This window comes from Schistocerca gregaria, chromosome X (assembly GCF_023897955.1).
Source record: "Schistocerca gregaria isolate iqSchGreg1 chromosome X, iqSchGreg1.2, whole genome shotgun sequence".
NCBI classification, from domain to species: domain Eukaryota; kingdom Metazoa; phylum Arthropoda; class Insecta; order Orthoptera; family Acrididae; genus Schistocerca; species Schistocerca gregaria.
This window is the reverse complement of record NC_064931.1, coordinates 40,105,370-40,128,671: the sequence shown is the minus strand read 5'-3', so window position 1 is coordinate 40,128,671 and position 23,302 is coordinate 40,105,370. Positions and strand designations below refer to the sequence as shown.

At 40.5% G+C, this 23,302-nt stretch overlaps 1 protein-coding gene across 1 annotated transcript in view; it reads left to right on the top strand.

Annotated features, from left to right (window-relative positions):
• LOC126297454 (outer dynein arm-docking complex subunit 3) overlaps nt 1–22,123 on the top strand; it is a 291,407-nt gene extending 269,284 nt beyond the window's left edge. The window contains exons 9-10 of the mRNA XM_049988314.1: nt 4,403–4,547; nt 21,926–22,123. Coding sequence (XP_049844271.1) covers nt 4,403–4,547; nt 21,926–22,123 — 343 coding nt within the window. The remainder of the gene's footprint in view (nt 1–4,402; nt 4,548–21,925) is intronic.
• Nucleotides 22,124–23,302: the final 1,179 nt, after the last annotated feature.

Here is a 23,302-nt window from a genome sequence, read left to right as displayed (position 1 = left end):
GGTACAGGTAATTCATGTACAGCTGTAACCAAGATTGGGTCAATCTTAACTCCATCCTTACTAATTATGTGACCTATTCTAACACAAAATTACACTTTTCTGTACTCAATGTTAAGCTTGTGGCCCTTAATTTCAGGAATATTTCCCTTAGGCGTTGTATATGCTGCTCCCTGTCACTCGCAAAGATGATTATGCCATCAAGATACACCATATAGTGATGTGGTTTTAAACCTCCGAGAACCTTGTCCAACACTCTGAAATGTCACAACTGCATTTTTCAATCCAAAAGATATCCTCCTGAATTGATAGTGTTCCCATGGTGAAGAAAAAATGGTTCAAATGGCTCTGAGCACTATGGGACTTAACATCTGAGGTCATTAGTCCCCTAGAACTTAGAACTACTTAAACCTAACTAACCTAAGGATTCGAACCAGCGACCGTAGCAGTCCCGCGGTTCCGGACTGAGCGCCTAGAACCGCTAGACCACCGCGGCCGGCCCATGGTGAAGAAAGTGCCACTTTTATCTGAGGGTAGCCACTCTTGAAGTCCACTGTTGGAAAATATCAATGGTTTCTATTCTGTTCACCAATGGTTAGACATTTGTTGCAGTTTTGGCATTCAGGTGTCAATAATCACAACAAAACCTGTGTTTTTATGATTCACCTGCTGGCTTTTTGGGCACAACAACAGTCCTGGCCCTGCAGGGACTATTACTTTCCCCAGTAATCCCATCCTTCTGCTGGTGATCGATGAATTCCTCGACAGTCGGCTGGAAGTACTTCGGTATTCTATATGATTTGCAGTAAATCGGTGATTTATTATTCATCAGTATTCAGTGCAGCATAATAAGTGTTGCTGGCCAGAGCCCTTTTGGAAATAACAAATTCTTGAATTCCAACAGTAATTCTTCCACTTGTTCCTTATCACTCCCCTGTAGGTGCTTCACTCTCCCTCGCAATGCAGTTTCAATTAAGTTTGGGATTGTTCGTGGTCAATCCTCTCGTGTCCCGCTCTTCCTCCTCCAGGATATCCACATTGGTGATTAAGAACCCCTTTGTTAACCTTAAATCCTTGGTTCTGGAATGAACCACAAGCACAGGGACCATGTTTCCCCACACATCTCTTGTACGTGAACAGTTCTTTCCACTAAATGATGTGTCTGAACCAATGCTTCATTTACTTTCAACAGTAATAAACAGTAATAAATACAACTCCAGAATCATGCCATATCCCTTACTTACACGTGACACAATTTCTACACGTTGTCTGAACTGATATTTATCCCCCTCTCCACACGATTTATACTGTGGTGGGTTCCATGGATTATGTTCCACCATATCCCTGCTGGCAACCGACACATGAGCCTCTGTGTCCAACAACATCCTGCAATTCTTCTTTCCCACTTTCCTTCCACCACACACTTCACCTCTCTTTACGACTTCGTAGCAACTAATTTTAATGGGAATGCCTATAGGCGGACCTTGGGTTCCCTTTGGCACTTAACGCCTGCCTCTTTCCTGGTGCGACAGCCCCTTTTCCTTAGTTTGGGGTGCGACTTGTAAGTCAACGATTGCCATTGACGTTTACAGTTGTGTTTTCGTATCTTTTAGTGAATCTAAACGTAAGATAAGCGGTTAATTCTTAATTGTACGCCCTTGAATAACATGTAATCTTAAAGGGCAGGCCATTCGCAGTACGTTAGTTAAATGATACGTTTTAATCCATCAGTTATTATGCTCCATAAGAAAGTTGTCAACACGAAATGTGCTCTTGGGGTGGAACAGGACAGGGCAGAATAGGATACTGTCCCGCTCTGACCCTTCATGTATTTATGCCAATAGATTTCAGAGCAGTTTCTTCCCTGGCTTTTCCAGATGGTGTGAACTTAAATTAGAAAGACTAACAGACAGCAATTGGATATTAAGTCAATGGAGATGGCAGTTTCAGTCGTTTTATCTTCTGAAATGGGAGTTTTAAAAGCATCTAAGGAGTTTAACGTACCGAAATCTACGGTAGAAACATCTGTTCGTAAAGCTAAGAGTAATCAAAACTACTGAATTGACAGATAATTAAAAATGTGTTCACTGTAGAACAAAAAGTGAAGCTGGTGACTTACCTGAAGGCAATGGACAGCAAACTATTTACTCCAACTTTGAAACATCTCATTGTCAGGTCATTAACCTATGAGCTAGCTAAAAGAAAATATGGTTTACCACACAATTTGACAAAGAAACGTATCTAGCTGGGCACAGCTACGTTATAGGATTTATTACTAGGCATCCTATGTTGTGTGTTCACAAGCCAGAAAATACAACTGGTGCAAGAGCGATACGACTCAGTAAAGTAACTTGGTAGTAAGCATTAAAAACAATTGCACATTTGTGAAAATGACATTAAAATACTTTCTTATTGTTCACTTTTTTTAAGATTACGTATTCCTGAGTCTAAATGATTCATTCGTCATTGTATTAGTTTTAAGATAATATTCCTAATAATTTCGAAAAAAATCTCTTTACCCCACTCTGCCCAGTGGGTGAGGAAGAATGAGAAATCTCCAAGTATTTCTTTGAAAAGTGCCAAAATACATAAAATGTAGTTTTAATACACCAAGAACGCCTGAAGATGGTAAGACGTCGGCTTGCCCAAATATCGCGCCTTTTGGACGACGCTACCTGGTTGAATACCCGAGAAATTTTCAAGATTTCTGTACGCTGGGAAAACCTCAGATCACACATAGTTTTGTAATTTTCAGCGGAGATATGTTAGGTTATACAACAAGGTGATTTTTTATAACTTTAACAAGTGTTTTATTGTGCTATTTCTTTTATAAACACTGTTAAACTTGAAGTGGCCCGTACCGTACCCATCTCTCCTTAATGCCTAAGATATTTATACTCTTCCGAGATGCGCTTATTTGGTCTTTGCTATGCCTTGTTGCACATACACTGAACACTTCAGCGGCCGCCGGTGGGGAAAGGCTTAGGGCATCTACCGTTTAGGTACTGCTGTGTCAACTGTTTCCACACCCCGCCATGCCAACTGGCCTCGCAACATTGTGAAGACTGTATAAAGCACAACATGTGTTCTTGCCTGTTGCTGGTGCTGTTGCAAGTCACTTGCAACTTAGCACATTTATGAGCAAATATGGTTGGTGCATTACAAATGCAACTAAGGGTGCAGTGTACACATTGAAACAACTTACTGATATCTACACATTCAATAGGAAATGAACCGCTGGCCAGTGAGCGTCTTTTACAATATTCTTATTGCTTTTATGTTATGGAAGGAACGTAATCCAGGGTGTAAAACAAATATTCTTTACAAAGAAGAATATATTTTTACGAAATAGGAAGGCTCCTAATCTTTCCTTCCACTGAACATAAGAAGAAGCTGCTACAAAATGAACAACCAGCGACCATTGTTCAAAGAATACAAACAAGGATTCAACATAGAGCTCCAGTACAAAAATGAAAACTCCAAACATGCCAGATACAAATTATGTCCACGAAGTTGTAACAGAGAAACCTCTATAACGTGCTCAAATTGTACCAAGCATGTCTGCATAGCTCATGTTACATGCTACTGCTGAAATTGTGGTGTGTAATAAATTGTCTATATTGATATTTAGCTGAGGCAACAAACACTTGAGAAACTATGGCTATTACCATTTTCCTTATTATTAACAATTTCTGTTTTGTTCAGTTTCAAAATAAGAGCATAAAAACTAGTTTTTCACCTCATTAATATAATTTATAGCATTTAGTACTGTAATATTTTTTTATGGCAAAAAACCTTTCATTTTAGCACAAAAACAGAGAATTTACTAATTATTGTTATTGGAATTTTAAATGTAAGTCAGTTGACAATTTTCTATTTTGTTCGTCTTCAGACTAGGTAAAAACTAATTTGTGTTACATTCTACTGACAGCCAGGGGCTTCCAATGAAGTGTGTAACAAAAGTATTCGCCTCTTTTTATACATGATGTACTTTATTGTTTGGTTGTAATGCTGAAAATGTATTAATTCTGTTGCACACTGAACCTAAATTTGAAATTATAATAACTTTCAGTCATTTATTACTATTATGTCCTTAAATAGCGGTTGAGTCTCTATGACCTTAAAGAGCATATGTATATTGTTTTTTTGTTTTTTTCCTTCAAACAGGAGCAGAGTTAATTAGTGCTGTTATGACCACAGACTTGTGCTAGTTATTGGCCACAAAAAAGCAAGCATATGTATTACATAAGGAGTGTTTATGGAAATTAATACCTTTTTCATTTCTTCTCAACGTTATTTTTATTTTATCAAACGCTATAATGTACAGAAGACTGAGACTGAAGCTTAAGTTGAGTCTTCGATATGAAAACGTTTTGTAACTGACAAACTGAAACAAATGTTACAGGAATATGGAAGAAGTTGAGAATCTCAAACAGTTAATAGAGAAGCAGAACAAAAGAAAAGAAAAATTAGATGAGCAAATAAAAAGGATAACTCAGCAACTACTTGAAATAAATGAAATACTGTTCGGGTTTTGTCTGAAGCTTCAGGTATGTCAAAACAGCTTATTTTAATTAACTAAATTCAAATACAATATTTGCTTATTGTTTAACGTATGGAAGTACTAGTATTACAATGATGTTGTGGAATCAGTCCTTTATCCTTGTTCCACTCAATAATTATTGAATAATTTTCTGGGGTAACTATACAATTAGTATGAAATTCTTGTTTGTACAAAAGCACAGCTCCTACTATTCAATAGACGAATTTTTATTTAAAAGCGGATAGCATGTAAAAATAATACCTAGTTCTGAAGTGCGTTTGCACGAGTAGGATTGAAAGATTTACGAGGGATAATGCAACACTCGTTTTTCTCGGACAATTTACGCTGAAAAAATTGCAAAATTTGTTGTGGAATATAGTGGAATATTCTTGCTTCAGCTCCTATAATTTCATGAAGTTTTCATTAGTGGCAACGCTATACGCGGCCTTCAAAATGGCGTCTGTAACGGAGACGCGTTGCAAGAAGAGAGCTGTCATTGAGTTTCTTGTGGCGGAAAACCAGAGCATTACATATATTCGTAGGCGTTCGCAGAATGTCTACGGAGACCTGGCGTGATCAAAAGCGCGGTGAGTCGTTGGGAGAGGCGTCTGTTATCATCGCAGCTACGTCGCGCAAAACGCGTCCGATCTCCCGCTTGTCGTGCTGTGATTCCTGCAATGTTGGAACGTGCGGACAGTCTCATTCGAGGTGCTCGATGGATCACAGTCAAACACCTCGCTGCTCAGCTGAACGTCTCTGTTGGTAGTGCTGATACACTCGTCTATCAGTTGGGGTACTGGAAGGTTTGTTTCCCTCTGCCTAACGCAAGGCGTAAATAGCAACAAAGGACCATCTGTGCGGAATTTCTTGGGCACTACGAGGATGATCGTGCCAATTTTTTGTCGAAAATCGTCACAGGCAATAAAATATGGGTTCATCACTTCGAGCCCGAAAAAAGCGGCAATCCGTGAAGTGGAGCCACACCATCTATCCTCCAAAGAAAAAGTCGAAAATCACAACCTCAGCCAGTAAAATCGTGGCGGTGGTTTTCTGGCACTCTGAAGAGGCTACTTTCTTTGATATACTCCCTCGTGGTGCAACGATCAACTCTAAAGTGCACTGTGTTACGCTCAGGAAATTGAAGAAACGACTTCAGCTTGTTCGTCGCAACGAAAATTCAAACGAACTTCTCCTTCTTCATGACAACAACATTAGTATGCGCACCCGAAAGGAGCTCACCCACGGGAAGCAGTATGTGAACGATGTGGACGTAATTGATACAGCAAGACGTTTGGCTCCGTCGCCGACCAGTACAATGGTACGATGCGGGCATAGGTGCCCTCCCAGTAAAATGACGTTAGGCCGTCACATTGTACTGAGATTATATGAAAAATAGGGTTTTCTAGCCAAAAGACTTGGGAATAATGTGGTGTATTGGAATCCTGAATAAAACCAACCTGCGTTCAGAAAAAAAGTTTTTCGTTATTTGTTGAACACTACTCGTACATGTTCATTAATGTTAAAACTAATTGTGAATACATAGCTTATAAGCTGACTCGTTCCACGTCATTTCAATAAAAATATCTTTCAGGTTATCTATGGGACATGTAACTAACCAACTAAATTTAATTACAAACTTTATTATATTTTCGCTGGAAACAGTATATTGCCACTTTTCAGCTAAGAGCATTTAGAAACAGATACAAGAATACGTTTAAATAATGATAAAACACATACACGTTCTCTAATTATTTAAAAAAAGTGGCCATTTATTGAACTTCTCAAAAATGATTTTTGTCTTTTAATATAGCAATAATTATTTATTTGTTGCTTATTTAGGCCAAGCAATTAGGGCCTTAAGGCCTCTCTTAGTTCTGACTAGGAACAACACACACCAAAGATATTAAAAAAACATTTCCAATAACAATAATAATAGTAGTAGTAAATGTCATTTAGAATGATACAGATTAGCTTAGCATATTTGAAGTCAGGTTTTCTATTACCAGAAGCAGGATGGGTAAGGGGAAGAGGAGAAGATTGAAATGACAGTGACAGTGGCTTTTAGGAAAGAACAGAATATGAACAGAGAGCTCTGTCCACAAGGGGTAGGGGAAAGTTGTGGGGGAGGGGGTCTGACGAGAGTGAGCTGCACAGAACTTGGGAGAGATAGCTATTATGATAGAAGGTGAACCATTAGTTGTCTTTTGAAGTTTGGAAGGAATTTAATTTCTCGGATATTTTGAGAAAGATTGTCCCAAAAATTGGTTCCAGATACAGCAAATGATTTAGATAACGCATCAGTATTATGGTGTCATTATAATGAAAACGAACCATCTTACTTCACTGCACTTAGTTGCAGACCTGTTCTAGGAGAAGGAAAATTGGGAGTTGGAGGGTTAAGTGTAGTGGTACTGGAGTTGATGGACTGGTATGTGACCGTGTGTAGATCAGGAGATTAAATGGTATAAGACAGTGAATTTAAGGTAGGGGTGACTGTGACTGGTTTCAGGCCATGATTATGAGGCGAAAAGAACAGGATAAGGAGGGAAAGGAGAAGGGAACCCTATGTAAGAAGAAATAGTGATGAATTAAGGATAAATATCAGAGTGGATCCTTTGTCTTGGAAGGAGAGGTACTTGATGCTGTGTTGCGAGAGTATATGGAGAGTGTGCGAATTTAGGATCAGTGGGACTGGCTTGGTAGCATACCACGATTGGAATGGAAAGGGTTGTTGGAGTCAAGATAACAGGATGTACAGAAATTTTCAGTGTGGATGAACTGTGAGTGGAATTTGATGGGTCTGTGAAGGATTCGAGTAAGGGAGGGTAAGAGGATTCATTAAGCCTGCCATTCAAGGATATGGAGGGTCTGATAGAAACAGGGTAAAGTAACTATCCAGACGACTTTGACATAAGAAAGAATAGGTCAGATCAAGGTTTTGTAGATGTGCAAAATGGCGGAAGGATGCAATCCCCATTTGTGGCCAGTTTGTAGCTATGGTTTATTTTGGACTTTCTATTGGATGGTTAGGAAGTGGGTTTCCACGTTAGTTTATGGTCAAGTATCAGTTAAAGGTATTTTAGTGTATTAGTTAATTAGACAGGACGATAACGAATTGTTAGTTATGGAAATCATGGAGACAAAACCTGCAGATGGTTCGTCCTATAATTATTGACTGGATGTTGGAAGAGTTTATATTGAGGATTCATAGACTGCACAAGTAGATTAGTTGGTTAATATGAGATAGGAGGGATTGTTGAGACCTTTGTAGCATTGGGTAGAGAGCTATAAAACTATTGCCACCAATGGGCTGTAAGAGGGAATAGTACAAATGGCTTAAGCGTACTTGTAGAGGATACACAGGAGAGGTGAGAAAACAGAGCCTTGAAGTACAAATGTAGCAGGCTGTAAGGTATGGCGATTGGCAACAATAATGGTGACAGAGGGTAAGAGTTTAAACAAAAAAGATACAACAAAGTAGATGCAGATAAGTGGGAGTGTATATACCTGGAACCTGAAGAGGAAACCAGGATGCCCTTGCAAGTATTTAGGCTCCCTCCAGGTCAAGGACAAAAAAAAAAAAAGAACTGTGGATTTTCTTGTATAAGTTGATCGTGATGGGAAATGAGCGAGATACAGAAGTTGAAATTTTAAAATACTGTACATTTTATTCTGACAAAGCATTAAGTAACGCAACACTTTTTTTCTGAAAGCAGTTTGGTTTTATTCAGGACTCCAATACACTACATTATTGCCCACTCTTTGGGCTACAAAATCCTACTTTTCAACGTAATCTCCGTTCATTACGACAGCCTTACACCACCTTACTGGGAGGGCCTGTATGCCCACACGGTACCACTCAACTGGTCGACGTCGGAGCCAACGTATTGCTGCATCAATAACCTCGTCACCTTTCATTTACTGCTTCCCGTGCAGTGCAGACTGATTAGATTAGTTTTTCGTTCCATAGATCCCTGTTGAGGAGATCCTCGTGGATGTGGAACATGTCACCTTTTTTTTAAAAAAAAAAAGCTGAAATAACAATACTAATAGTGTAAATATATACAACACATCATTTGTTTCTATTAAAAAAATTCGTCAATGGAGTTGAAGGAGTTGGCCACTAGTAAGTCTTTCAGGCTCCTTTTAAACTGATCTTTATTTGTAACTAAATTTTTTATGTTTGCTGGCAAATTATTGAAGATGAGTGTTCCTCAGTAGTGTACCCCTTTTTGAACTAAAGTAAGTGCTTTTAAGTCCTTGTGCAGATCATTTTTGTTCCTGGTATTGTATGTATGAACTGAACTGTTTGTTGGAAAAAAAAATGGTTCAAATGGCTCTGAGCACTATGGGACTCAACTGCTGTGGTCATTAGTCCCCTAGAACTTAGAACTACTTAAACCTAACTAACCTAAGGACATCACACACATCCATGCCCGAGGCAGGATTCGAACCTGCGACCGTAGCAGTCTCACGGTTCCGGACTGCGCGCCTAGAACCGCGAGACCACCGCGGCCGGCGTTTGTTGGAAAAAGAGATATTTTATTTAGGACAAATTTCATTAAGGAGTAAATATACTGAGAGGCAGTAGTTAGTATACCCAGTTCTTTGAAGAGGTTTCTACAAGACGCCTGTGAGTTTACTCCACAAATAATACTTATTTCACACTTTTGGACTCTGAAAACTTTTGTTTGAATTGAAGAGTTACCCCAAAATATTTTACTATATGACATTATGGAATGAAAGTAGGCAAAGTATGCAAGCTTTTTCACTTTTATGTCGCCTATGTCTGCTAACACTCGAATTGCAAATACAGATTTGTTGAGGCGTTTCTGCAGTTCTGTGGTGTGCTCCTCCCAACTGAATTTTTATTATCAAGTTGTAATCCCAGGAATTTAAGACTGTCAACCTCTTCTATCTGCTCTTCTTCATACTTTATGCATATGCTGAGTGGAAACTTCTTACAGGTTCTGAATTGCATGTACTGAGTCTTTTCAAAGTTTAATCTCAATGAGTTGGCTTCGAACCATTTATTAATATCCATGAAAATATCATTAGCAGATCTTTCTAGAACTACACTCAACATACTATTTATTGCAATACTTGTGGCATCTGCAAACAAAACGAACTCTGCTTCTGGCAGTGTAGCTGATGAGAGATCATTAATGTACGCAAGAAAAAGCCATGGCCCTAAGATGGATCCTTGTGGGACACCACATGTAATTTCTTCCCATTCTGATGATGACTTAATTCACTAGTCCCTTGCACTGACACCCTTTGTTTCCTGTTAGCGAGGTATGACTTGAACTATTTTACAGCACTGCCCGTGACACCATAGAATTCTAATTTATTTAAAAGGATGTTGTGGTTTACACAATCGAATGCCTTTGACAAATCACAGAAAATACCTGTTGCTTGTAACTTGTTATTTAATGAATTAAGTACATTTTAACTGTAGGTGTAAACAGCCTTTTCGATATCAGAACCCTTCAGAAATCCAAACTATGTTCTTGATAATGTTATTTGTGGTCAGATGGTTGAGAAACTTCCTGTACATTACTTTTTCTAAAATTTTAGAGAATGCTGGCAAAAGTGAAATCGGTCTGTAGTTTGATGGCATCTCTTTATCCCCTTTCTTGAATAGTGGCTTAACATCTGCATATTTCAGCCAGTCAGGAAATGTCCCAGTTATAATTGACTGGTTACACAAGTAACTTAGAATTGTACTAAACTCACAAGAACATGCCTTAATTAACTTTGTTGATATTTCATCATAACCACTAGAATGCTTTGTTTTTAAAGATTTTATTATGGAAGTTATTTCTTTTGGTGAAGTGAGTGACATATTCATGTACCTGAAGCTATTTGTAAAGGCTAGTTTCAGATATTCAAGGGCATTATTTACTGATCCTGACAATCCCATTCTATCAGTAACGGATATAAAGTACTTGTTAAATAGATTTGCCACACTATGCCCATCGGTTACTAATGTGTCATCTACCCTTAGTGCTATTTGCTCCTGTTCCTTTCTGGTTCTACCAGTCTCCTCTTTCACTATATCCCATATTGTTTTTATTTTGTTCCCTGACATTGCTATCTTCTTCTCGTAGTGTATTTGTTTAGATGTCTGACTTACTTTTTTTAATATTTTACGGTATTCCTTGTATTTAGCTAAATCATCAGCATTGGAGCTATTCTTGGTCTACAGATACATTTTCCTTTGTGTCTTACAGGAAATCTTTATTCCTTATGTGATCCGTGGTTGTATTATAGACTTCTGTTTAATTTGAGTAACTTTTAGAGGAAAACAGTTTTCAAACATGGTACTGACATTGTTCATGAATGTGTTATAGTTTTCATTCATGTCATGAGCACTATAAACATTTTTCCAGTTCTTATCTTTGAGCAGTTTTCTAAAACACTCAATTTTTGGTTGATTGACTACTCTCCTGTACTCAGATTTAGTAGTCTTGACAATCTGCTTAGAATTTACATCTAAAACAAGGAGCTGCATGTCATGATCTGACAGTCAATTTATTACAGGTTTTATGATATGATTTTGTTCCTTTGATTTGTCTATAAAAATGTTATCAATGGCTGTCCTTGAGGATTTAGTGATCCTAGTTGGAAAGTTTACAGTGTGAGTTAGATTGAAAGACAACATTACTAACTGCAGTAAATGTTTACTGGAAGATTGAATTAGAAAATCTTTATTAAAGTGACCAGCAATCAAAATTTCTTTGTTTCTTACTGTTAAATAACCCAAAAGAGCTTCTAGATGATTTATGAATAGATTATAATTTCCTGCAGGTGCTCGGTAAATAGTTACTATTATATAGGATCTGTTATGGAACTCTACTTCTGTTGCACATGCTTCTAGATGCTGCTCTAAACAGAATTTAATAACGTCAATGTTCTTGAATTTATGGCAGTTTTTAATAAATGTGGCAACTCCTCCTCCATCCATATATACTCTGCAGAAGTAGGAAGCTAGTTTAAATCCTGAAATGTCTAACATATCTGCAACAGATGGATGTGTGATCTGGGCTGTAGAGTGGATGTGGAAGAACGGACCACAGAAGTTTCGTGAGCTGATTTCGGGTGCGCGGACTTGTGTGTGGCCTCGGTTTGACATTGAGACGTTCGTTTGCACTTTTGAGGCGACGAACGCGTGGAAGTCATACCAACATTCAAGCACAGCTGTGAGCGGCCATCCGGCGCGCGGGAGATTGGACAGGTTTGCTCGACCTTTTTGCAATGATGACACATGCCTCGCCTAACGACTCACCGTGCTTTTGTCCACTGCCAAGTGTCTGCAGACATTCTGCAATCGCTTTTGAATATCTGCGACGCTCTGATTTTTCGCCAATGACAGCTCTCTGCTTGGAACGCACCTCCGTTACAGACGCCATTTTGAAGGTATGGCAGCGCCGCGTACTTTCGGAACTTCAAGAAACCATACGGGCTAAAGCGGAAATATTCCACTACGTCTCACAGTAAATTCTGTGGCCTGTGTTTACATGGAATTGACTGGGTCCAATGGTCCAACGAAACCAGACATTGACTACAAATGGTTATGTGCGGCTACTTTGAGACCATTTGCAGCCGTTAGTGGACTTCGTGGCCGACAACAAAAAGTGTTGCATTACTTATTGGGCGCCCCTCGTATTACTGACTTCCATTATTACAACATTTAATCAGTCTGGGTGACATTTGTAGAAATACACATTTTTGTCTTTGGATTGGTTGACTTTGTTATGTACTTCTTTCAGGGAGAATTCTAAATCTACTGCCTTATCCGACAAATGTAACTTCGTGCCCTGACGGCGTGATCTGCGCTGCCAATGATGTCTCGTGTGCAAAACACTAAGAGGGACAACGTCGAATGAACCTAAGCCACGCTTTTCCAGTCATCTAGGGTGCAATCGATATGGTCACGAGCCCTCGCTGCAGCCCCTGTCCCGCTGTTAGCAAAGACGCGTCGGTTTCCTACTGATAGCTCATTAACGCCTAATTTCACCGCACTATGCTGCCGGATTGTTCGTAGAACGCCCCACATTGATTTCTGAGGCTATTTCACGCAGTGTTGCTTGTCTGTTAGCAGTGACAACTCTACGCCGCCGTCGTTAAGAGAAGACTGTCGGCCAGCACGTTGTCCGTGGTGAGAGGTAATGCCTGAAATATAGTATTGTCGGCACACTCTTGACACTGTGGATCTTGGAATACTGAATGCCCGATCGATTTACCATCCCGCTTTCAGAGTCCGTTCATTCCCGTCGTGCTGCCATAATCACGTCGGATGCCTTTTCACGTGATTACAAAAGATAGCTCCGCCAATGCGCTGCCCTTTTATACCTCGTGTACGTGATACTAAAGCCATATGTATATTGTCATGTAGCTATACCATGATTTTTGTCATCTCAGTGCATAATGCTTGAAAGCGTGCATATAAACTCGAATCTCTGATACTAAAAGACTGAAATACCAATGAGAAATACCTGATCTAAAAGTAACCTGGAATTTTCTCCTACAAACCATCGAAAAAAGAGCCCATAGTAGAACAAATCTACTAAAATTGCTAAACCGCAGAACATGCGGGCTAACTCGCACAGTCATGTTCCATATACAGGGCGTTACAAAAAGGTACTGCCAAACTTTCAGGAAACATTCCTCACATACAAAGAAAGGAAATATGTTATGTGGACATGTGTCCGGAAACGCTTATTTTCCATGTTAGAGCTCATGTTATTACTTCTCTTCAAATCACGTTAATCATGGAATGGAAACACAGAACAGAACGTACCAGCGTGACTTCAAACACTCTGTTACAGGAAATGTTCAAAATGTCTTCCGTTAGCGAGGATACATTCATCCACCCTCCGTCGCATGGAATCCCTGATGCGCTGATGCAGCTCTGGAGAATGGCGTATTGTATCACAGCCGTCCACAATACGAGCACGAAGATTCTCTACATTTGGTACCGGGGTTGCGTAGACAAGAGCTTTGAAATGTCCCCATAAATGAAAGTCAAGAGGGTTGAGATCAGGAGAGCGTGGAGGCCGTGGAATTGGTCCGCCTCTGCCAATCCATCGGTCACCGAATCTGTTGTTGAGAAGCGTACTAACACTTCGACTGAAATGTGCAGGAGCTCCATCGTGCATGAACCACATGTTGTGTCGTACTTGCAGAGGCTCATGTTCTAGCAGAACAGGTAGAGTGTCCCGTATGAAATCATGATAACGTGCTCCATTGAGCGTAGGTGGAAGAAACTAAAATGAGTTCTAACATGGAAATTAAGCGTTTCCGGACACATGTCCGCATAACATCTTTTTTTTTTATTTGTGTGTGAGGACTGTTTCCTGAAAGTTTGGCCGTACCTTTTTGTAATACCCGACACCCGACTCATCCTCACTTCTGGAAACGTTGGCGTGGTCGTCGGTTCTTCCACAGTTTGACCGCTCTCTCCAGAGCCTAAAGTGACGCTCACACCCGCTGTCTCTCTGTATACGTATGTCAATAACGTCTGCCAGTCATATCTCCACCAACTCTCGAACCCGTGAGAAACTTGGTCTGTTGTTGCGCCTCTATGACAAGCAACACTCCATAGACAACGCTTAGAAAATACTGCGAGTAAAATCCCGTTGATCCCGTAGCAATAGTTGCTGACTTCAATCTTCCACTGAGAGAGGCTCACACGTATAGAACAAGAGCCAGGGCATTTTCTGTAACTTATTTAGAGTAGCAGGTGAGCAAGCCCACCTTCGAGCAAAACGTACTGGATCTGCAGGCAACGAACATTCCGAAACTTTTCTATGCAGCGAACGTGATTATCACAAGGGTCTAAGGAAAAGTTTATGGAAGGTGAGATGGTAAGATCATTAGAAACTCTCCGAGAAATCTGCAGAAAACATTCAGTTCTGGGGAAGAGAAAGCGAATACTCTGTGACAGAAATTGAGGTGTGTTGCAGGCCATGTGTTGGATAAGTCAGTGGCATGGAAGATAGCGAGGATCTGAAAGACCCACCATGGTCCAGTAACAATATTGGGGAAGTACTACAAAAGCATAGAGAGCTACATAGCAGTATGAAACGGTGCAGAACCTTTCCTGACAAACAGAAGCTGTACAAGACAAACACCAGAAGTGTCCAGTTAACTCAAAAACAAGCTGTGTTGTCAAAAATGCTAAAACGTTTTGGTTCTGTACAGGAATACGTTAATGGGAAAACTTTGCCCAGATGCACCTTGACCACGACTGCACCAAAATAGAAGATGCTAAAATGAAGGCCGTAGTACTTTCGAACTGCTTCACATCAGAAACCACAGTGCAGTTGTGGTTAGATCATTAGCAACTTGTTGAGAAATGCACAGAGACTTGCAGATTTACAGCACATATCGCAAGGCAGGAGTGGCAGCTGATCCATAGTATTAGTAAATGTAAAGTAATGCACGTAATCAGCCGAAATGATTAGATTCCGCTTGAGCACGATCAGTTAATAGAATTGGTCACAACTTTCAGGCATCCAGGAATTGTTGTCCTGAGTGATTTAAAGTAGAAAGGCCGCATAAATTTAACCGTGAAGAAGGCACGTGCCAGATTCAGAGATACTGTGTGTCGTTGACAGCGTTTTGTAAAGCCGTGTAATAGTGTTGTAGTCACTTGGTTCTGGATTAATGAATGGCCAAACAAATGAATGCACTTTTCTCACCAGTAGCTGTATTTTCCTTGCTGGCACTTGCAGGTTGGGCTGCGCTGCGTGGGACCACTTACCAACCCATCTCTCCCATCCAGTCTTTCGAAGAGCATACGAAGTAATTCACAGTACGAACATCGAATCATCATTATTTTACCTTCCAGAATGAGATTTTCACTTTGCAGCGGAGTGTGCGCTGATATGAAACTTACTGGCAGATTAAAACTGTGTGCCGGACCGAGACTCGAACTCGGGACATTTGCCTTTCGCGGGCAAGTGCTCTACCAACTGAGCTACCCAAGAACGACTCACGCCCCCTCCTCACAGCTTTACTTCTGCCAGTATCTCGTCTCCTACCTTCCAAACTTTACAGAAGCTCTCCTGCGAACCAAGCAGAACTAGCACTCCTGAAAGAAAGAATATTACGGAGACATGGTTTAGCCACAGCCTAGGGGATGTTTCCAGAATGAGATTTTCGCTCTGCAGCCGAGTGTGCGCTGATATGAAACTTCTTGTCAGATTAAAACTGTGTGCCGGACAGAGACTCGAACTCGGGACCTTTGCCTTTAGCGTGAGTCGTGCTTGGGTAGCTCAGTTGGTAGAGCACTTGCCTGCAAAAGGCAAAGGTCCCGAGTGCGAGTCTCGGTTAAGCACACGGTTTTAAACTGCCAGGAAGTTTCATTATTTTACCTTAATGATACAGTTTTAACTCTTCCTTAATCATTTTATGAAAAGCTGAAGAGTGGTAACGTGGTTGCTGTCAGCCCATACCCATTAGTCCAGAAGTAAGTGAAAAATAATTATAAAAACACATGAACCTCAACTCTGTCCACTCCAGGAATACGAATTCAAGAACATACACTGATACAAATGGAAAGTCTGATACATGGACACCTCTACTGAACAGTACTAAACTGATACTTCAATATTCATATGCTTGCGGGATATGCTGATTAAAATTTCTTCACTATGCGAACTTACACTGAGGTGACAAAAGTAAAGGAATAGCGATATTCACATGTGCAGATGGCGGTAGAATTGCGTACGCGAGGTATAAAAGCGCAGTGGCGCATTGACCGACATGTCAAATGTACTCAGGTAATTCTTATAAAGAAATTTCCTACGTGACTGCAGTCGCACTTAGGGAAATAAAACATTCTGCAAACGGTTCACCGAGAGCAGCAGCGTTTTCATACAGTTGTCAGTGCTAACCGGCAAGCAGCACTTAGTGAAATAACCGCGGAAATCAATGTGGACGTACGATGAACGTATCCGTTAGGACAGTGCGGCGAAATCTGGCATTAATGAGGTATGGCAGTAGGCAACCGACGCGAGTGCCTTCGCTAACAGCACAACATCGCCAGCAGCGCCTCTCCTGGGCTCATGACCATATCCGTTGGACCCTAGACGACGTAAGAACGGTGACCTTGTCAGATGAGTCTCTATTCCAGTTTCTAACTGTTGTGTTCGGCTACTTGGAGACTATTTGCAGCCATTCATGGATTTCCTGTTCCCAAACAACAATGGAATTTTTGTGCTTGACAATGCGTCATGTCTCCGAGCCACAATTGTTCGCGATTGATTTTAAGAACATTCTGGACAATTCCAGTGAATGATTTGGCCATCCAGATTGCCCGACATGAATCTCGTCGAACATTTACGGGATACAATCGAGAAGTCAGTTGGTGCACAAAATCCTACACCAGCACTTTCGCAGTTATCGACGGCTGTAGTGGCAGCATGGCTGAGTATTGCTGCAGGCGTCTTTCAACGACCCGTTGAGTCCATGCCACGTATTGTCTTTGAACTACGCTGGACAAAAGGGGGTTCGACACGATATTACGAGGTATCCCATGACTTTTGTCACCTCATAGTATTTTCATTACAGAAAAAAGCTTATCGCCGTATTTGGGAACTGGAGAAAGGTCGAATCATTGGCATGTGGTAAATGGGAGCATCGTACCGACATATCACATGGACAATGACTGCTGAATCAATGAGGAGATGATATATTGCAAGAAGAGTAGTCCTCCCAGAAGGACTACACCACGAAAAGATCCTAGAATCTTTCCGCTAACTCTGACGAATAGACACATAAAAACAGTAGAAATCCGGGCAAGAGGCAAAAGGTGGAGTGTCTTCATGAACCATGGAGAACATATTGCTGGAATCTGGGTTGAGATCTCATGCTGTTATGCATCGTTTACCACTGACACCATACAGCAGGCAACGAAACTGTTTTGGTAACCGTTGATGGGAGGTGGAATTCTCACCACTTTTTTCAAGAATGGTAAAACCTTTAGATACACATTTCATAACGAGGGCACTAAATAGCATATTTCAGCAGTATAATGCAAGGCCCACACTGCAGCTGACACCACAAATGTCTTGATAAATTTGCGCATCACTGACTGGCTTGCTCACTCCCCATCTATAGAGCAAGTGTAGAAAGCAATGGAAAGACGTATACTTTCATACAAGCCTCAAGCCAGCAATTTCTTGAACTGACGCAGCATGTTTTCAGGCACGGTAGGAAACTGGTCAAGATAACATATGGAGGAAGTTTCCATGCCACAATGAATCTATGACTGTAATCATGGCCGTGAGGGATCACATCTGACACTTATGTTGATGATGGATGTATGTTCCAAATGCAATGGAAGTTTAATCATTTAACACTCGTTATGTGATGAACATCTCCAGAAAGTTTGATAAATATTGGACTGATACTTCATGATGTAATAATTTCTATTTCTGTCAGTGTAACTGTCATTTCAGACACCAAGAACTCTACAAACGAAGTTCAACACACTAGTAACAGCTGAGGGCATGTACAAATACTGCATACAACCACGATGCCGTTATATACCACCATCACAATGAAGGTCCCACAGTCTGACATGAAACTTCTGCCGTCCTCTAAAGTATCAACCTTTACACTGGCAATTATCGAGAACAATTGTAAACCTCTAAAGCTCTATAAAACTTCTTGGCAGATAAAAACCTGTGTGCTCGACAAAGATTCGAACCTGGATCCTTTGCCTTTCGTGGGCAGGTGCTCTACTGACTGAGCTATACAAGCATAGCACACGACCCGCCTTCTCAGCTTTTCTTCCTGCAGTACCGCATAACCTACCTTCAAAACTTAATAGAAGTTCTCGTGCATACTTGGGGGATTGGATAGCTCAGTCGGTAGAACCATACCCTGTGGGACATAAAGTCTTCGAAAAGCGACAACTAGTTCCTCCGACGTCATGAATCCGGTGCTAGGCCAGGGTGAGTCCTGCATGAAATCGCCCTGTCATCTTGGAAAATCAGAAGCTTCTTCAATGATTTTTCGGTTCCCAGATGGTTGCAATAACATTAGGAATTTGTTTGTACTCTCATTGCTGCACCCGTTGAATTAGAAAAAGCTTTCAAGTGAAGTGTGAAGTTGAAGTGTAAGTTCGTCAGGTTGCATAATTAACAGAAAAAGCTAATCAGATGACGCGACATGAAAAATTTTGAACATCGTCTTAGACATTTTGCCAAAAGTTATGTACAGATGTGAATGTCTATATGGAACCTTCGAAAGCAATAAAGTTGCTACTAAAATTCAGGTAAACATGGGTGGACTTTTACCTATGAAGATATTTCATACAGGTAAGCTTATGAATCTTACTCTTGAGGCATTAAAGTATCAACTGCTGACCATAAAACGCTGGTTTGTTGCCAAGAAGAATACTGGTAGACTCTACATAAACAGGCTGTGTCCATTCCGTGCTACATTTGTGGGCTTTACTTCACATCTAGGTATCATGTGTCCACCAAGGAGTGAAAAGATTCTGGCACCCAGCCACTAGCATGCAGTTCAGTTCGCTGAACCAAGCAGTTCCATCAAAGAGCCAAATGTGGATCTGCGTTTCACAGCGATACCTGTTCCAGCCACAGCACCAATCTTGGAGACACATCACAGCAGCCTCAACAAGCAGCTAGCCACTGCTGCCAGAGCCTTCACCTCCTTCGACATTGCTGTCCTGTGGACTCTATGTTTCAGGATTGGTATATGGCAGGTGACTTAGCTATTATGATTTTTCCCATGATCTATCACTAGGAGTAGGTGACTGACTGGTCTTAGACTTGTACCGAGAAAATATCAGCAGTGTCTGACATCTGACAAGGACATAGTAATTTCAAGTGTTATTGTTCTGTCAACAAACCATCTGTATCAGGTCAAGAAGATAGTAATTTCTGTGTTGTCAGTTTCTATATCCTAGTCGACTGTTGCACATTAGACTAGTATAACTTCTGTGGCCAGAAAAATCTTGAAGTTCAGCCTTGGCAATGCCAGAGAGAAAAGACTGCTGATGGAGCAGCAGTTAACACTAAAGCTATTGCAACATCCTGAACAAGATGAGGACACAACCTAGCAACGTAGCAAAATGACATTATCAGAAAGAGTGTCTGAAAGATAAAGTTGTGAAATCCTAAAGGTAGCAAGAGAGCCGACTAAATGGAAAAATCAGGACGAATAATGTCATTACCACTCCACCACAGCAGAGCACATCAGGTCATTCTGTATAAATACAGTTTCTGTTCTGGTGAGATTCAAGTAAGTTTGCAGCCATCCTGTCGAGAAGGAAGGCCTATGTCAGTCGACCTTTGCACGTCTAGTTGCCACATTTGATCTTCTAGGGGCGAGGAAGTCCTGCATGGAGGGACTCAGTCACTGTTAGCTGCAAAGACAACTCCTGGGTCAAGACTGATGCAAGCTGTAGCCATCATCATCCAGCAGGCCTTCTGAAGATATAACCAGCAGTGCCTAGGAGCAAATCATCATCCATCATCGTGTGAGCATGCCACTGCTGCCAGTCACCTCTGTCCCTGTGCAGACTTCGATGGTGCCAGTCCTCTCCCTTGACTCGAGGCCATGGCACTTCTCTGTACAACTTCAAGCACTTATAACGGAACTGATATTTGCCTTCCTTGTTTGCAGTCTACAGTGGGGTCGTGGGTGCTCTCACCATAATTTCCTGGAATCTATGTGCCACTTGGTGTGGACACAGCTGAGTGTTAATGTAGACAAGGCGACCAGCCTCTTGATGTCACTCCTTCGAGACAACACTCCGCCAACCGTGTGCCAGGTGCTGACCAATGCATTCCAATGTGATATGCTACCACCAGCATTGCCTGCTCTAGCTACACGAACATCGAAGCGTCAGCTATTCTATTTTGTATACAATAAATGTTTAATATTGTAATATTGTTTTAGTGATGCCTTTGTCTTATTTCGAAGTATTCAGAGTTCCCCAGTGGTGTTCTAATTCTACAATTGTGTCCTCTGTACATTGTCTTTATGACATTAATGTATCCATCTTCTATATCGATCTTCTTCATTTCTTCCCAGAGTCTTTCCCTGTTAACTGAGTCATATGCCTTTTCTATGTCTATAAAAACCATTATCACCATTATGTTATACTCCCAACTTTTTTCCATCAGTTGATGGATAGAAAATATCAGGTCGATCGTGCTTCTTCCTTTCCTAGACCCACGCTGTTCTTCACTCAGCTCCTTTTCTGTCTTTTCACTTATTCGAGTTAGTAAAATTCCTTTGAAAAATCTTCGCTTTCTCTATATCGTAATGTAATCTGTGTGAAACCCCTTATACGTCGGATTATACTTTCGTTTCAAACTAGCTTACTGGAAATCACACCAAGAACTGTTAGCGCCCTTACCTGTGCTTAGTACTCAGGCTGTGACGTCACTGGAGGAAGTTACAAGCCTCCTCTCACGTAGGCCTTGATAGAGCACTTGCCAATGAAAGGCAAAGGTACCAGGTTCGAGTCCCGGTCCAGTACATAGTTTCGACGTGACCATAGGTTTAGAAAGTAAAAGCAGTCTCCACACAAGCTGTCTGCAGGAAAAACCACTCTGACATAGTTTCGACGTGACCATAGGTTTAGAAAGTAAAAGCAGTCTCCACACAAGCTGTCTGCAGGAAAAACCACTCTGTGTGATAGAATGATAATTACCCTCCACCACACACTTAACAGTGGTATGCACAGTACAGATATAGATATAAACTGATCTGGAATTACTGAAGTGCGTAGTTGTCATACAGATATTGGGCCTGTAAGTATTTATCTTTGTTGGTAAAGTCAAGAATTCATAGTTAATAATTAGCAAAATTCATTCGAAGATGTGGAGGGAATGTTTTTAAAACATAATGAGTGGATATAACATAGAGTAAATCATTTAATTAATTTGTTAATTGACGATCGACATTACGAAATAGTGCAGTACACCAAGCTAACGAAGAAAACAGAAAATAATACAATATTTAAATTGAAAAATAAACGAAGCATCCTCACGAATACAGTAAATGTGACATTGAAAGTCTGTATTAGAAGTAACAGAGAAAGTGCAATGGTAACTTTTTTCCCCTTTTCAGACTCTAGACCGTTTTTAGAGTGCGACCATTTTCAAAACCATCCTTTTACCGCATACCCGCTCATAAGAAAATAGTTACAACTGTACAGACACACTATAATAAAATTTGTTTTTAAGTTATATTTTACGCACTGTTCAATTAGTGCTAGTGTTTGGCGGAACTAAAAGCGGACCTGTAAAAGCAATTGGCAGCTATTTTGCCTTTAGACATATAACTTACCGGCTACAACAAGTTTTGCGAATTATCAAGACATTATCGTTCTAGGATGTGGACGATGTACCTTTGCCTGCACAGACGTCCGACTTCGGTACTGTCAAAGAAGTGCTTCACATCTTAGAGCACAAAATACAGAGCGCTGTGCAGATTTTGTGCCAAAGGGAAGAAGCAAGAAAAGAGGCCATGGAGGAAGGTGTAAGTATCCTTAGCACATATCTCCGTCTCCTAGAAGATGAAGTGCCTTAGAAAGAGGAACCTGACGATGTAGTAATGTAGTCAGGTTGAATTTTGTAGTAAAAGTTGCCTCTGTATGTTTATTTTAGTCATAATCAAAGCAATAATTTTGTGGAACTAAGAGACAAGAAAAATATTTACTATTGCTTCCTTGTGCTTTATCTGTTCCGCATACTTTCCATTGCACAGTATTAGCAAGAATACTGGAAATAATTTTACTAATTTAATTTAGTTATTAATACAAATCATTCATTTATTTTACTCATATCGCTGTTTTAGGAATGATCCTACATAAATGCAATAAAGTCTCACAGCGCCTACATCGTACAACACTTACTTGATTTAGATTACGTGTCCTACGCTAGCGTGTGCTCTTTTCATTGCACAGTACGACGAACAATGGACTATATAGGCTTCTATGAAAGAGCAAAATATTGCGAAGTAATTAACAAAACTTTCTTCCTAGGTATTAATTTTTCATTGGTGTAAGAGGTTAACGTGGAACTTCCAAATATTAATTGTTAACCACTAACGCAGAAAATGTGTTATAGCTGATATCCAAATTTGTCAGTAAAGTAAATAACTGAAGCAGTCGGCGGAAGATAGTGCTAACCCTTAAGTATGTAAGGACTGGTCTTATCACAGTACTGTATTTCTAGTGTTTTCAGACGCATCATGTTCGTAACAATTTTTTCCGTTTTACCGGTAGAAAGAGGTGCCTGCTATGTAACATGTTTTGTCTTATTGTATTACTGTTTCGTCTTTGAGTGTAATCAAACATGTAGTATATAACAACTCTCTTGTGGGTGAGCACTTTCTCCCATCGCACCCTTGAACTGAAGAATAACGTATGCAGAAGACGGTAAGACTGTCCTTACACCTGCAGACAGTCATACAGATTTTCGACATGAAAAAATAGAGCAGGAAGAGGGGAGGGAGGGAGGGAGAGAGAGAGAGAGAGAGAGAGAGAGGTGGAGGGAGTAAATAAAAGTTAAGAGGTGTCCTGTTTGGTGTGGTTGTTCATTAACAAGTCGTCATCTCTTCGTAGAGATAAGAACTCACACAAGGATCAGCTTATCTGATCAAAAGTTTCCGGACTGTGTACGAGAGGTGGACCCACCAGTATATAGAGTACTGCGTGGTGATTAGAGAAACAAAAACAGTAACAGCAGAATGTTTCGGCCAGGAGAG